General features: G+C 39.8%; 1 protein-coding gene across 2 annotated transcripts in view; it reads right to left on the bottom strand.

The window, feature by feature from the left end:
• Positions 1-8087, bottom strand: part of wwc3 (WWC family member 3) — a 53126-nt gene extending 45039 nt beyond the window's left edge. The window contains exon 1 of one of the 2 annotated variants that reach the window (XM_015363938.2): positions 7412-8087. In XM_015363938.2, coding sequence (XP_015219424.1) covers positions 7412-7557 — 146 coding nt within the window. In that variant the 5' untranslated portion in view covers positions 7558-8087. The remainder of the gene's footprint in view (positions 1-7411) is intronic. The other variant, XM_006639109.3, reaches the window with a different exon arrangement.
• Between the last annotated feature and the right edge of the window lie 5753 nt (positions 8088-13840).

Raw genomic sequence — 13840 nt, forward strand, 5'->3', positions numbered from 1 at the left:
TGCAGCTCAAGAGCTGGGGATATGCTCTTTAGGCAAGTAAAGTATTGTCAAAAGGCAAGATACAAGTAGTCACAAAATCTTAAAACCAGCAATCAAATTCAGCAGAAGGATTCAGTATCTGAATGGCTCGAACTCAAGGATAATTGTGCACTAACCTGGCACTAGAGACACGTATCAGCATCACCAGCATGGAGCAGTGGTTTGGCACTCTAGACCCTGGACTAGGGGATTCCAAGTTCAAGTCCTAGGAAGTAGTTTCTGTTGTATCCTTGAGTGAATTACTGACCTCAGATTTCTTCTGTAAGTGCCCTGCTGTGTAAAGGAGTACACTCCAACTTGCCATTGCAAATGAGACCTTTCTTAAATAAAGGAATAACTGAATGGAATAATGGTGTGGTTAAATGGAAGTTTGGGAGATCAAATTCAGACTTCCATTCTCCTGCATATACTTGCAGGCTGGACTAAATCTTCAGGCTGCCCACAACTCTGTCCACATCTTTTCTAACCACGCCCCCTTCACTCCAACTTTACCCTTGGAGCTGCCTTCCTGGTTCATTCCTCGCAGGTGGCAAACACTAAAATACTATACACGCTGTCCCTTTATATTCATTGTGGCTTGTTTTGTCAAAATTAAACTACTGAAAAATCTGGTGCCAATGAAAATTTTCTGCTGAAGAAAAAAATCAGTATTACACATGAGCATAGGTCAGTCAGACTTAAATTTATTCCCAAACTATGCAGTATTTATTAAGAGCTAGGTTGGAGGATTTATTACAAAGCTAAATTATTATAGGAGGTGGTAGGCAAGTATTTAGAGGAGAAAGACCTTGCCTATTCAGTCTGCTAGATTTCATTGAAGATGAAAATATTAAATGTGTCTAAAAAGTGACAAGGTAATAACAGTGTTTCGACTTTGATCTTGTGACTATTCAAACATCGCAGAAACAGATCCCACTTAAATGAACAACTAAAGCCAGGAATAAAATAAAATCATACATTAAAGGCAAAGTAAAAAGACAGCTACCACCCCTAAATACACGGGACCCCGAATCTTAAACAGCCAATTACAGTTTAGGCTAATTGTTGGACTATACTCATGCAACAAGTCCTTAAGGTAACCTGGGGTTAGACTCTGTGAGTGCTAGGCCTTAGGTACCATATGAAACCCTAATTCTAAAACTTAAATTAGTTAGGGCACAGAGTAGTACTTGTATTGGTAAATATCTCATCAATGTTGATTCCAGTGCCCACCAACAGTCCCACCAAGGGACAGAAGTGAGCTCAACGAAAACACATAAGGGTCCGATCTTGGAAGGAGAGGCTTTCTGGGGAACAGGGTGTTCCAATGAGTAGAAAAAACTGTAGGGTAGGTGTGGGGGGGGGAGTGAGGGAAACAAATTTTAAGGGAAAAGACCAGAATCTCTTGCCTTCCTTCAGGATTTTCAATGTAGCATGTGAAAGGAAAAACGTGTTCATAGCTTAATTCTGGACTGTGGGACTCAATACATTCCCAAAGGGATCAATATCAGCTTCTGCTGAAGATTCTCAACTATGTAAATGACCTGAACTCTGATATTAAGCCAAATAATGAAGGGCTACACTCACAGCAACAATGGAAATCCAAACAGATTTAAAGATAACACAGAAGGACAGGGAGATAACTACGAAGTGGCAGGCTAAATGCCACGTGAGAAAATTACAGTACAGCAAAAATGGTCAAATGGAAGGAGAGAACCTGAAGCAGGTCACCAGTTACGAATACAATCTACAGATGTAGATCTGTAGATGTTTTTGTTAACTATTCAGTCAACAAACCTAGAGTGGAGAGGCCATACAAAAATGCTAACATAACAGCAGGATACAAAGGAAAAACAGCTGAACTTAACTCAAGGAAGGCCATGAGGAACTGTACAAAGCACGAATCTGACCACATACAGAAATCTTCGCTGAGTGTTGCAGCGAGGACAATATAGTAACAGAAAGACTCAGAAAGACAGAAGGAGGAGCATCCATAAATACATAAAACTGGAGTGCCAGTCAAAAGCAGATGCATTTAAGGGACCAAATGCATTTTCCATAATGAGCCAAAAAGAAGACTTCAGGGAACTCTAAAGTTTCTAAAGCGACAAAAAAAAAAACTACCGACAAATTCAACCCAGACATTTATTTCCTTACCAGGGCAATAAAAGAAAATTACAAGAGCAATGAATTTAAGGACTGAAAAATAGAGTCATGCCTTTGCACAAAGTGTTATATGCAGTTCTTAATCTCTAATCACACTATTGGTGGGGTAATTAACACACAAGGAACTGGAGGGGTAGGATGGCTAAATGATTTCTTCTTGTCTCTAGCCTTTTTTTATAACAACTTTGAAAAAAAAATAGCTTCCCCCGAATCAGAATGTGTAAGCTGTGCTCTGTAACTTCCAGGTGTGAGCATGGGTCTGAATTACTACAATATCAAGACAGTCTCCAGTAAGAACAGAAGAAAGGCCTTGTGACTCTTTCATTCTACTCCACCGGCAATTTCAAAAGTAGACTCAGAAGGGCATAAAGTTGGTCTGCTGTCACTGCTGACACTGTTCCCATACTTCACATACACGTTAAAGTAGCTTCCCAGGTGTCTGTGCAGCACGTTCACATTTGCGTTATACTTTCCTCTACAAGCTGTCACCCAGTGCACGCTGTTCAAACAAGTCCTTCCTCCTAGCAGTGGCAGCCTTGCCTTTGACTGCTGACTGCTGTGAAAAAAATATATTTTTTTGCTCTGCATTTAAAGCGTTTTTCTGTAACTCTATCACTCATGCCGAAGAACAAACACCTTTGTAGCCCAGACATGTCCATTTATTTGCAACAGAGCCTACATATGAATCCTCACACTTATAAAATTCTCCATATAAGCATGTCTTTCTACTTCCAAAACGTAGGTGACTATTAAAACCAAGATAATCTTTCTGAAAATAAAGCCAAGGCACAAAATCTCTGCAAAGAAATCTAAGAGAGGCCATAGAGCGTTATCTCATCCATAGCTAATCCAGACCTACAGTACACACTCGAGTGACGCAATGCCTGGTATACAGTACACTGTGCCGACTTGCTGGTAAGTGTAAATACGATCATGTAAGCAAAAATGAGAACTTAACATTCAGCCAGGAGGGAAATCTAGACAGCAACACACACTGTTCCGGTTTTGCTTTAACACATCATGTTTTTCACACACTTTAAAAAAAAATCTTCTAGATATCTAAAGTATTATCAGAGCTAATGTTGTAATAACAAACCATAATTTTGGTGTTCAGCAAACGACAGAATTTGCTAATCAGACATGAAGACAATGAACTTCAAGGCATCATGCTCTTTCCACCTATAAGAAAGTACCCATACAATCCTATCCATGGCCACAATTTACCACCAAAAAGAGAGTCAATAAACCCTGTGGCTGTTTGGCAGCATTTCTGTCTTCAAATGGAATGCTATGAGTTAAGTTTAAGGAACTTAAGGACAGGAACATGGATAGTATTGTACAGTTTTTCACATCTTTTCCCTTATCGCACAGCAACGTTTCAAAGAAGTTAGCTGCGTCAGCATGCGCAGGCCACAAAGGAACAACTAAAGGTTCATTCCATGCTAAAAATAGAAGAAAAGAAACAACGTTTTGGCTGTGGAGTCTTCTTCTGAGAATTCTTTTTTAGGTGCCTTCTTCTTAGGAGCCTTTTCCTTGACACCCAAAGAAGGCTCCGCAGCTGAGACGTCTTGATTCTTTTCTTCTCTTTTCAGCATGGAGCAAACCTTTACTTGTTCCTTTGCAACATTTCAAAGAGCTTTTTCCTCAGAACGTCTGACTAGAAATACATGAAAAACATAGATTGCAATGGTTCTGGTACAATCCAATTGAATAAATACATTTAAAAAACCTGTGGAAAACATTTATAGACTTTTCTACATGAACACCAACACATACTTATTAGGGACACTAAATCATTACTGTTAATGTTAACTAAATGACTGAATACTCCCACTTTTAAGATGTAACATTGGTACCGAATACCTATAGTACCCAGAGACAACCTACGACCTGCACATCACTCTATTCCGTTACAGCTTTCAGAAAAACATATAAAGAAAAAAGGTGCTGTTAATTCTGAGATAGCTCCTTAATTCTTTTTTTTTTTGCCTTAGCCTTTTATGTGCACAGATTTTTATTTTGGATTTTTTCAGACTTCTCTTTTTCTTTCCTTTTAAGCGGATGGAATTTGAAAACAAGGTCCTGACAGGAGCCATACTCTGAGCCTCTTCTGTCCCTCCTCTGGCACCATGAGTCTCTATGAGAGCTCCATAGACCGTACATGATAGCAAGACAGGCCAGGATCCACATGTGCAGAGAGAGGGAACACGGAGGCAGTTGTGAGTTTTTTTCCCCCAAATCAGCAAATATCCAGTTCCAGCTAATCCCTGTTCTGTAACCAAACACAAGCAATGTAGTCCACAGGCAGTTTATAGTCCTCAGTCCTCATTACTGATAATAATTCAATATTTTGTTCAAAGTGCATTTTAAAAAGATAATGGTTTCCTTTGGATGACATTCCTATCTTGAAGGTACTGTACATCTTTGCCATACGCGCACAATGCAACGACACATTTTTATGTACACTGCTTCGTTATACTGAAGCTCTCTATCTTGTTCACAAAGGTGTTTTTTCCCTGTGTGCTTCTGTGGTGCAAAAAAAGGCTGGTACTCTGAGCAAGAAACAGGACATCCAAGATGTTGAACAAATTCAGATCATGCCCTTTCTTCTCACGCGAACTATCTGATATGATGATAATGATGAGGATTTCAAATTCTTTACCATCTCATTTCACATAATTTTATTATTATAGTTCTGTTTTTTTTTCTTACAACAACCTGTAACCTTGTTTCAAAGCAATGCACAAGAACACATGGAATTACTGAACTACATGTGCTAGAAACAGCCTCCTGCCTCCTGCTTCAACTGCCTCCACAATTTTACAATCAATCACAAAATAAATTAAAATTTCTGTTTTGAATAATCCCTTTACTGTACATAGTTTCACATAACCAATCTGTTGAATTCACATAATGTAAAATGGATTTTCTGAAAAAATACAACAAATATAAAAATACTTGTATTTATATTACCATATTTTGCTTTTCAAGCTATAATTTGCCGACAGTAGTTCACCATTCAAACTTTAAACCATTTCTCAACAAATTAATGCATTTAGAAACAAAACCAGACTCCAAGTAAATTTACAAGACGACAAGATTTATTGCTGGTCACTAAATATCAAAAGCATTTTTCTTTCTGTGATGTACTGTACACACCATTGATTGACTTCACAGTAACCACATCACAAACCAATACGTTTAAAACACACTAAGTCATGTGCAACATAGTTCTTCAAGTTTGCATGCTGACAAAATCTAACCACATAAAGACGTCTTCAAAATATAGCTCCAACTATAGATGTCCTCTTAGTGTTTCCACTGGGCTTTGTAGCATTCCTTACATTTTTAGAAAGGAATTCTGGGAGCTGGAGTTCAAGGAATTTTACCATTTGTAGTCAGACTTTTCTTAAAATATATAAGGGAGGGAGGTCACAACTGAAGATCTATTAAAAGAACACAAAACGTTGTATCCATATATAACTGCCCTTTAATTAATCACACAAATTATCTCCAGACCCACACTACTGTACTTTCAAAGAGTTAGCTGGTCTTTTCAAATGAGCCGATTAGAAATGTAATAAGGAAAGCTAAAGAAGTAAATTCACTAGTCAAAAGATACTTTTATCCCAGACTCCAAAGATTGTTTTATTGCCGAATCATTATGAAGACAAACATAAGCCGTTGTCTGTTGCGGTCATAAACGTGAACTAATGTCAGCAGAGTTTTACAATTAAAAGGAATAATGTGGCAAGAAATGTCTTTACAGAATGTAAACAAGACATAAACCTGCCTGTCAGCAGAATAGCAGAATAAGACACCTAAAACAGAAGATTTTCGAGCGAAATAGACTTCTTAAGAGCTTTCAATGCGGTAGTTGTGAGACGATGCAGAGAGGAAGGTCTGTTAGTTGTTATCACATAGAAGGCACGATTTCAAGGTTAATAAATTAAGCGATTACAAAAACTGACAGAAGGATTCATTTTAGAGTCTCCTGTCAGCATCCTTTGTCTTCAGGCCCGTGAAATATTTATATTCCCAATGATAAATCGATTGGGTTTTACGGCTTTTTATGTTTTCCTTACCAAATCACATCGTAATCATTAGGCACCTCTTTAAAGAGGGACAGTACAATATTATAAGCAACACGGCGTCCACGCCTCCAAGTATTGACTTCTTCGATGGAGATCTATCGAGAGAATTCATCTTCCCAATTTTACAGTAGTTTGCTGCCCTGCTACCTAATAATTTTCCAACAACTGCTCCAAGTGTATAAGAAGTAATCGCCCATAAAGATCAGAATCAGAACAGCAAGACAGTTAAAAAATTGTATCATAAATCAAAAGCCACGAAACAACGTTTCGGTTATGATATACATCGAACAAAAACAAGTCATTCTCAGAAGACATCGACTTTGTAAAAAACATCATTACGACGTCATTTAAGACATTTTAATTTAAAAAAAAGTTTAAAAAATAAAACAATTTAAGACAAATTAGGTTGTATTTGTATTAGAGGGCCTATAGCTTAGAAACCTGAAGTATGTTTCCTACTACCAGTTTACTGGGGATGGAACGAGAAAAATCAAAATGTCCGAGAAACAACTGCATACTGCAATTCCTGGAAAGGTAAATGTGCAAAAATAATGATTCCAGAGTGCCATTTGCAAGTTTCTATATCACCGAAGTGATGTTCAGTAAACTGCGACAGGACGGCAGCGAAAAAGCAAAGGTGCTCCGCGGCTGGCAGGGAGTAGCTGCCGATTTTTACATTTAAAGTAAATGCCAGGCATTCAAATTAAATCTCACGAAAGCTAGATGGTGTATGTGTGTTAGGAGCGAAGGGTGGCTGCACAGAGAAACAAAAACGCAGTTTCCACTTGACATGTTATTTCGAATTATAAAAATAATAATAATAATAATAGCTGCGAGTGTCGTATGGGGAGGAAGATCAAAGCTGCAGAAAGTTTTAACATCAACACGTACAGGTAGTGGATCGCGCCTGCTTTTGTATTCTCCATGACAGGTACAGTATCAATCCACATGCCCATCTTTTGGAAGCCCAACGTGTTATCAGGACTTGCCACCAGTTGCTCATGGCTGTTTTGCCCCTCAACCCCTCGGGTCCTCTTTCCTGTTCGCCATCGATGCCCCCAAAACCTAAACCCACCTCAAGTGAGACACAGCCCGGGACACCCCCCTCACGCCCTTTGAAGAGACTCGATTACCTGTCTCTCGGGTCAATCCACGAGGTCTGCCGGGTGTTGTGGTCTATGAAGAAGACTCTGCCATCGTAGTCTCTTGCTTCCTCCCAGCCAGCGGGCAGCGGCAGCTCCGAGCTCACTCTTCGCTTGCTGCTGCTCACCCACGGCATAGCGGTGTGATGGTGAGGGGGTTCTCTCAGTGGCCAGACGGCCCCCCCTCACCCTCCCCTCCCACCCCGTCCTCTCTTATCCGGACAAAAAATATGTATATGTAGAATCCCTCTTCAGTTCATTACAACACTTTCCTCTCGGTCGTCGGATTTGGCCCAGAAAAACAACAACAGACAACTCTGCAAAAATGAAAAAGCAAGCATGGATTGTCCAGTATCCACTTTCCCCCCCAAAAAAAAGTTTAGCTCGGCTCTCATAACGCCTCTCTCCGCTCCTCCATGTTCGCTTCTCCAGCCATATTTCATTCCACAGTGTCCATATTTGGGCAAAGGATATTTGCATAAACGGTGCCCAGGGGCGAAGGGATCATTAATACGGGCGTAGACAGGCCAATAGAAACACGAGGAATTCTGTAACAGCATGGAAAATGGAAGTTCCGTTTTTTTTTCCTAGGCGGCTCAAAAACGAGAGAAAAATGGATTTGATTTCTGGAGTTGACTGAAATCAAAGGCTAGCCGTCGGCAAGTGTCAAACGCGGTCCTTTCCATCATCTGGAGTGTCAGAAGGGTGGGGCTGGATGATTTGTAACTTTTCGGTAATTGTGTGGTATTAATACAATGTAATAATTCCCGTTCCCAAAAAAGGCACGGCTCGGCTTTAACTTGAGAGGCACAAAAACAAACTATGCATCGTTTGAATCCTCGAAAACTCCAAGCAAATCATATCCCGATGCTGTTTATATGTAGCACGTAGAAAAGCAAAGTAAAGGGATCAATATTCCATAAATAATAATTCAAATACATTCTAACACACAATAAAATGATAACACAATATCACCACGTGTTCCTTCTTGCAGATTCTTATCTGCTGTAGGTGGCATCCACAACATACAATAAATGAGATCAATGCGAACATGTACAGTATATTGGATTTAATTGCGTTGTTTTAGAGTTCTTCTCCAAGGGACCCACAGAACTTATTCATCGTCCTGAAAATGTCAAACTTTCCTTCCTCGTTGGTGGGTTTAACTACCGACTAGTGTAACTACCGACTCCAAAAATGACTCGTGGCCAAAAGAATCAGGAGGCACTTTTTGTAGATTCTATGTCAAATGGATCCGTCTCGGTCATCTTTTCGGCCGATAAACCACAACCTCGGAGATCTCTGTTTATGCGAGTGTATCCATCACAAATCCTGGAGCAAAGTTTTCAGACACAGTTCCTGGTGGACCAAGTTTTTGTTCCAGCCTGGGTGGTCAATTAAACAATTAACATAATTACCTTCTTAGACATAGGATTTTTGTTGAGATCTTTCAGATCATATAATTCAAAACATTCACTTCTTTAAAGATTTTGTTCTGCACAAGCTTCTGATTACTTAAATGATTTATTTTTTTAATAAATTGGGATTATTTACCACATCCATTGTGACCTTATGTATTTCACATCTACAATATTTATACTGAGCAAAATGCAAAAATAACCCCAAACCCTAATACAGTTTATCCATCCAGATTAGTTGAAAATTGAGGAAAACATCCCAGCCTGCAAAGAGCTGATTTTTACATGACCCTGTTCCAAAGGGTCTAATAGTTCTCTGTCAAAGCCATACTTTTCAAGCAATGAACCACCAGGTCCATAGAACTCTTGAAGGAACACCAGTGTTTTAAAACACTGAAAATTAAACTGTAATTAAAAACATTTTTTAATGTTTCTACCAGTGTTGTGTGATTTAACCTTGTATTGGAAGAAAAACAGATCAAACAGCCTGTATTGCACCCATCAATACAATACAACTGACAAATGCCCCAGTATAGTGACAGGGACAGCCATTAAACCGAAGTCCTGACACTCTGGGGTGGCCTTTACCAATCATGGCCTCCTAATAATCTCCATCTGTGAATTGGCTTCACTACTCTGTTCTCCTCCCCACTGAAAGGTGATGTGTGGAGAGTGTACTGTGTGTACTATGGCTGCTGTCGTGTCGTCCAGGTGGGGGCTACAAAGAAAAGTTCTGTATAAATGTAAGGGATTATTATTATTATTATTGTGGCGCAGAAGGTGATGTCTTACGAAAGACGGCCACCTGCTGGTCCATTGACGCCACAGCACAATAACGTGTTTGAGAGGTTTTGTAACAGAAATACCACCAGTGAGAACCTTTCAGAAGATCTAGGTACAGCATGTACAATAAGTAAGTTTTGCAAACTTACCAAATAGCTTTAGGCCACTGGTACTCACGTCAGCAGTTGCAAAACAGGTTGGAATTCTTGTGTGCCAAGTTCTTTAAAAAACAATTCCCGCAACTTCATGGTGTCTTCTACTACTTTAATGTTTGTTGCTTTTATCAGCTTACATTTGCACCTATTTATACTACTGGGCAAACTGGTCAAAGTGCTACTTCAATAGCAGCGTGTCTGCTCGGAGTTAAGCTAAAAACCTGCCTCGTACCAAACCAGAACCGTAAATACTGCCCCACACTGCCATCTGCTAGTCATTTTTCCATTTGCAATTACTTCGTCTATGAGTCTGATTACTTAAAGGAGAAAATATAGGATTTGCCACGAGGTTACCAAAATGTTTTACAATGTGTCCAAAATCAATCACGTCTTTGAAATTCTCAGAGAAATTTTAAAAACAAAATTGTATTTTTCCATTTGTGGGGCTTATGAAATTTATTAAGTTTATATCTAAAATTGCTCTTAACAGAAAACCTGAAGTCCCTGCAACCCTCTAGGATAAGAATTTGAGACACCTGGTGTCCATCACAAATTTTCTAGCCAGCATTTCCCAACAAAATCCTAACAGATTAAAATTTAAGGAAAACATCCATCTTATTGATAAGATAAACTGGTATTTTTTAAAAAAGGATTGAAGAATGGGTTTTTAAACTGTACCCTATTATGCTAGTAATGCTGGCCATTAAAACCAGCAACAAAAGCAGATGACAGGGGAATTGGTGTACATGCTGAATGTTAGCAACAACAGAGACAAATAAGAAAACCTGTATTTTTGGAAAATGTTACAGGTAGTGTTACTAGAAAACACAGTATTTTACTGCTTAGTTAAATTAACATAGTCATTAAAGGTTTTGCTGATATAGCATGGGTTCCTTTTAACTGCTGATGTATATGCATTTTTTAAAAGCTTTTAAAGTGAACTCAAAGCACCGTGTATATGTTGCATGTTTTACCCTTCCACAATGTCCTCATGCTATTGAGGTTAATTAAAATTCAGAAGCTCAGCAGATCACTAGAGTGTCAGCCTCAATGGATGGAATATTCTGAGAAAATCACCTTAATCATAAACAAAATCCTAACAAGATGATGGTGTTCTGGTATCAAGTCCTGTTTGCTGCCAACCTGAGCATATTCCAAAGCCCAGGGTACATCTTCTCAGATGTGGCAGTGATACAAAACCACCCGTAATGTCAGGTAGCATTCTGAGATCAAGTAATCTCAGAGTTACCTGAAACAAAGCAGGTAACAATAACCAATGTGTTTTTTTAATGCGTACAGTATCATCCCTCCCATGTCAATATGATATTGAAAACTTAATTCTGAAAGTGTCCCAAATATTTATTTCTTCATGTAGGTTGTGCAAGGATTTGCACCCATATCACTCTTCAACTCACAACTGGAAACCCACTGAAGCTCAGCAGGTGTGAGCCTGGTCAGTACCTAAATGGGAGTCCTCCTGGGAAAAACTAAGGCTGCTGCTGGAAGAGGTGTTAGTGGGGCCAGCAGGGGGCGCTCATCCTGCGGTCTATGTGGGTCCTAATGCCCTAGTGACTGGGACACTATACTGTAAAAAGGCGCCGTCCTTCGGATGAGACGTAAAACCGAGATCCTGACTCTCTGTGGTCATTAAAAATCCCCATCTGTGAATTGGCTTCATTACTCTGTTCCCCTCCCCACTGAGAGCTGATGTGTGGTGAGGGTACTAGTGCACTATGGCTGCCATCACATCATCCAGGTGGGGCTGCACATTGGTGGTGGTGGAGTGGAGTCCCTGTTACCTGTAAAGCGCTTTGGGTGGAGTGTCCAGAAAAGCGCTATATTAATGTAAGCAAATTAATAAGTATTATTTCCTCTTGATGATAAATTGAGACCGAGTTAACAGCTATATTCCATATATCACTCTTTTCTACAAAGTTGTGATTCCTTGAATATAGATATATAGTCAGATCTCAGAAGCTAAACATGGTCAGTATTGGGATTTATTGGAATCTTTAACACGGTTACCTCTGTGGTGACGCTTAACCAAACTAAGAAGTGTAACGTTTTTTTCTATACAAGCCCAAATCGTTTTGGAAGCTAAAAATCAGTTGATTTTTCACCTTTAATTTATGTTCTGCCTCCCTCGTGTGGACATAGTAAGTATTGAACCATATCAAAATGCATTGATGTCTCTACACTGTTACTATCTTTGTTTCCCCGAGTCAATTTGAATTGAGCCCAGCTAGGGTTAGAATATAATGCATTTGAACATGGGTACCTACTTTTTCACTTCTGGATTCTCCAGTTAGTTCTCACCTTGAAGGCAGGTTCCCTGCATCCAGATCGGAGAGGATTCAAAAACAATGTTATAACGGCATATTCAATTCCTCCTCTTAAAACAAACTCTTACTTCAAATAGCAAAAAAAATAATAAATTGAAATAATAATGATAATTTATTTAGTTACTCCGTTCACAATTGACAAACGTTTAGCACAGGAGAATCACTGTCCTATCTGCAGGAAACAGAAGTCTAAAGGTTTAACTAAAAAAAAAACGAAGGCGTTTTTTTAACCTTCCCGTTTTACTATTTATTGCCGTCTAAAAATGCATACACAAATTATGAGGAAATTTGCTACAGCAAATCCTCTTAATGTTTTGACCTGCCACCATAACAAAACCATTTGTTTTCCAGGGACTTTGTATTGAGATGTTGAAAACACCGTCCGCTGTTTCTTGGTTACGCAAGCCTTCGGATGCACAGAGCGTGGTGCATTGCGGGAAGTTCCAGTTTGCGTGAATCCCACCACCGCCCTCTGGCGGCCACGTCGCTCTCTCTTCTCTCAGTCTTTGACTCACCGTGCAGAGTTTCAGAACAGGGACTTGCGCCCAACTCCCGACCCCAGTGGCTGGAGGATCTTCCAGCTTTTGTTCCGTCAAAGCCCTCCGTAGCTTCATAACCCGAGCCAGACAAATGATTTTGCGCACTTGGAGCAGTTTGACAAAGTTCTCAGGTGTCAAGCTGTTCTTGATTTCTTGATGCAGAGGAAACATTCTGTGCTGAACCCCTCCTGGCTTGAACACGTGCCCACTTACTTGTTGATTCAGGTGAACTGTTCTATAAAATTTCTAACTCCTACTGTGAACCCTGAGTCTTCCTCAACTGTGGACAGATTTGGGATGTTTTAAAACTCCACTGCTTGGTGTCAGTAAAATCATAATCTGACACGTGCTGGGCCACCCCAGAGAGGGATATCTTTTCTAGCACTACAGTGTCCCAAATACATGCTTACATAGACATGGACATGCAAACACAACACAAGGGTGACCTCTACAAGCAGTTTAAAATCTTCGTTTGGAGAACAAAACGTTTGGTTTAATGCTCCAGTAGTAGGGGCGTATTTTTTGTAACACAATCAGCTGAAAACATTTGCAAAATTGTTGTTCGTTTTGTGGTCATCAGCTTTCATGATAGAGGGTGGTAGGGCGAGTTAACACAGAAAGAAAACTAAAACCCCAGGACATCACAATTTTGTTTCAGGAGCCGAAAAGTAAAGTACCAGACAAAGGGGTGTTTTGTGAACCGCTCACTACAGCATCTACAGCTCTGAGAGTTACGTTCTGCCTGTGTTTTGCGCTGTTTTCACCATCTGCTTTTCAGCAGTTGATCCACAGCGTGTTCAGCTGCCACCAAGCACAGACTATTACTGGTCAGTCATTCATAAACTATCTGTTTTTCATCGCCTTATCTAGCTTTCTTTCCTTTCTCTCATCTAACTCCCTCACTCTCTCCTCGTTTTAATGAGACAGGCTGGAACGCTTGATCAGGAGTTTCCCTCTTGATCCCTGGCTGTCCTGCCTGTGAGTTTTGCCATGCTATCATGTTTTTCTTGGCCATCCGCACTGCTGTTAAGGCTATCGGTTTTAAATGCACTTCCTTACGGGTTCTACTTCTGTCCTCTGAGTTGAAGATTTTGAATATTTGAATCAGATCTCCTCTGGTCTTTTAATCTGTGTAGGACTCTCCATCAGGCCTAGAGAGGTATCACGGACCTCTTCCATGGAG

This window comes from Lepisosteus oculatus, chromosome 15 (genome assembly GCF_040954835.1).
Source record: "Lepisosteus oculatus isolate fLepOcu1 chromosome 15, fLepOcu1.hap2, whole genome shotgun sequence".
NCBI lineage: Eukaryota > Metazoa > Chordata > Actinopteri > Semionotiformes > Lepisosteidae > Lepisosteus > Lepisosteus oculatus.